At 41.5% G+C, this 2,030-nt stretch overlaps 1 protein-coding gene across 1 annotated transcript; it reads right to left on the bottom strand.

Moving 5' to 3' along the window:
- Positions 1–19: 19 nt before the first annotated feature.
- On the bottom strand, positions 20–1,735 carry LOC108626584 (uncharacterized; the record flags this gene model as incomplete). Its single annotated transcript, XM_018027323.1, has 1 exon — positions 20–1,735. A coding segment is annotated over exon 1 (1,716 nt), but the record flags the coding sequence as incomplete, so codon positions are not given.
- Positions 1,736–2,030: the final 295 nt, after the last annotated feature.

Genomic DNA, 2,030 nt, shown 5'->3' with positions numbered 1-2,030 from the left:
TTAAAGTTCCACCTAATACCCATCCGAGGCGCGTCTTCTGCAAAACTAAATCTCCCGAACCTAGCTTATGCTGCCCGATGCATAATAGCTTCCAAAAAAGTCCAGCGCCGATCAAGAGATCAATTCGACCTGGAATTTGGTAATTAGGGTCTGCAAGAGTTACGCCGGCTGGTATATCAACGTGATATTTGTCTAAAGGGATGTTAGGCATTTTCTCAGTTATGTTCTTTATTACGAGGCAGGACATTGTTGATTGGAAGCTGTTACATTGCGACGCGATTGTTATATATGCCATAGATTGAATGGGGTTGGCTGATCTACCTAGACCACTAACCGTTGTGTCAAGTAGAGTACGTGGAAGATTTAGCTTATTACAAAGATCTTCGGTGATAAAATTAGCTTGTGAACCAACATCTAATAGGGCTCGGCATTTGTGCTTATTACCCCTTTTATCATGAATGTAAACTACTGCTGTTGATAAAACAGTGTATTCCGCAAGAGAACGTTTAACATTTGATACGCATGCTTGAACAGTCGATGGAGCTGATTCCTGATTGAGAATCACGGGGTCATTTTCTATGTTTACGTCTTCTTTATGAAGCAATGTATGGTGTTTTTTATTGCATTTTCTACACAAACCGCGGGTGCAATTTTTAACACTATGTCCCGATCGCAAACAATTGAAACAGACTTGCAAACGTTTAATTGTTTCATGCCGTTCGGGATGAGGCGTGGCCTTTAATTTTGTGCAATATTGAAGAGCATGTTCATCGTTGCATAATTGACAAGAAGATTTTATATTCGCGAGATATGCTGATGTTACAGGTCGTTGCCGATTATCCTTTGATTTATTCTGAGTTATTGTAGAAACACTTTCTGAATGCGACTTATCGGATTGTTTTCGTATCTGATATTGTGCACGCTGCTCTATGAATTTAGAAAAATCGCGAAATGTGAGTCTCTGAGGTGATTCCATTGAACGTTTCTCCCATTCGTCTAATGTCGCGGAGTCAATTCGTTTAGCTAGGTGAACACTAATTATGACGTCCCACGCTTTAGCTGGGGTCATGAGAGATTCTAGGGCGTTTACATGATTGGTGGCACTATCGATGAATCGACTAAGTGCCTCACCATTTTGTTTTTTCACTGGCGAAATTTCTAACAAAGAGTTGGCATGATAGTAAGCTAATGCCTTAGGATCCTCGTAACGTTCCTTCAGTCTGGACCAAGCAAGTTTATAATTATCCGCGGAGACACCCAATGACTCTATCATTCGTGCGGCGCTACCCTTTAGAGTGGATGTTAAGTAATTGGAACGATCGATATCTGTTAATTTGTCAGAATTGTGTACTAATGATATGAAAGTATCTCGGAAACGAATCCATTGACTGACATTACCATCGAACGTCGGCAAATTTATTACTGGAAGTCGCGGTGTAAATGATATATCGGAGGGAACTAGAGATCCACTCGCACTAGTTGCAACTGCGATCTGCTCTGGACCCTTTGAATTTCTAATATGTTTCTCCGCGATGGACATAGCACTGAAATATGCTGTTTCAAAATTTTCCCGTTCTTCGAATTGTAATTTTTCAGTTGCCTCGTCTAAATTTAATGACTCTATTTGTGATTGCACCTTANTGGCATCAAATGCATTTACGAACTTTCTAAGAAGAGTTAATTTGGTTTTGAACGCCTTGCGCTCGCTAACACACGCCTTAATTTGAGCATCCATCATACAATCTACGAAATTGAAGTAGGTAAGGACTTACGATTGAAGGAAGATATGACCAACGAATGATGATGACGTGTTGTCCGGATGCACTGCTTAGAATGAACACCTTCTCCTGTAGAATGCGTTGTACGATGCGTCCAGATGATGATTCGAACGAACTAGGGCACGTTTACAAGTGATGGTACGATGCGTTGCCGTCTGTTTCTATCACGTCCAGGGGGGTGGTGGCCTATGATATGCCACGCACTGTCTCCTTCCTGGATGTCCAAACGGTCGTCTAATCTTCTGCGCTGGA

The sequence above is a fragment of the Ceratina calcarata genome, unplaced genomic scaffold (assembly GCF_001652005.2).
Source record: "Ceratina calcarata isolate Rehan_Ccalc_2016 unplaced genomic scaffold, ASM165200v1 scaffold4202, whole genome shotgun sequence".
NCBI classification, from domain to species: domain Eukaryota; kingdom Metazoa; phylum Arthropoda; class Insecta; order Hymenoptera; family Apidae; genus Ceratina; species Ceratina calcarata.
Note: the sequence above shows the minus strand (reverse complement) of the source record. Positions and strands in the feature narration are given on the sequence as shown.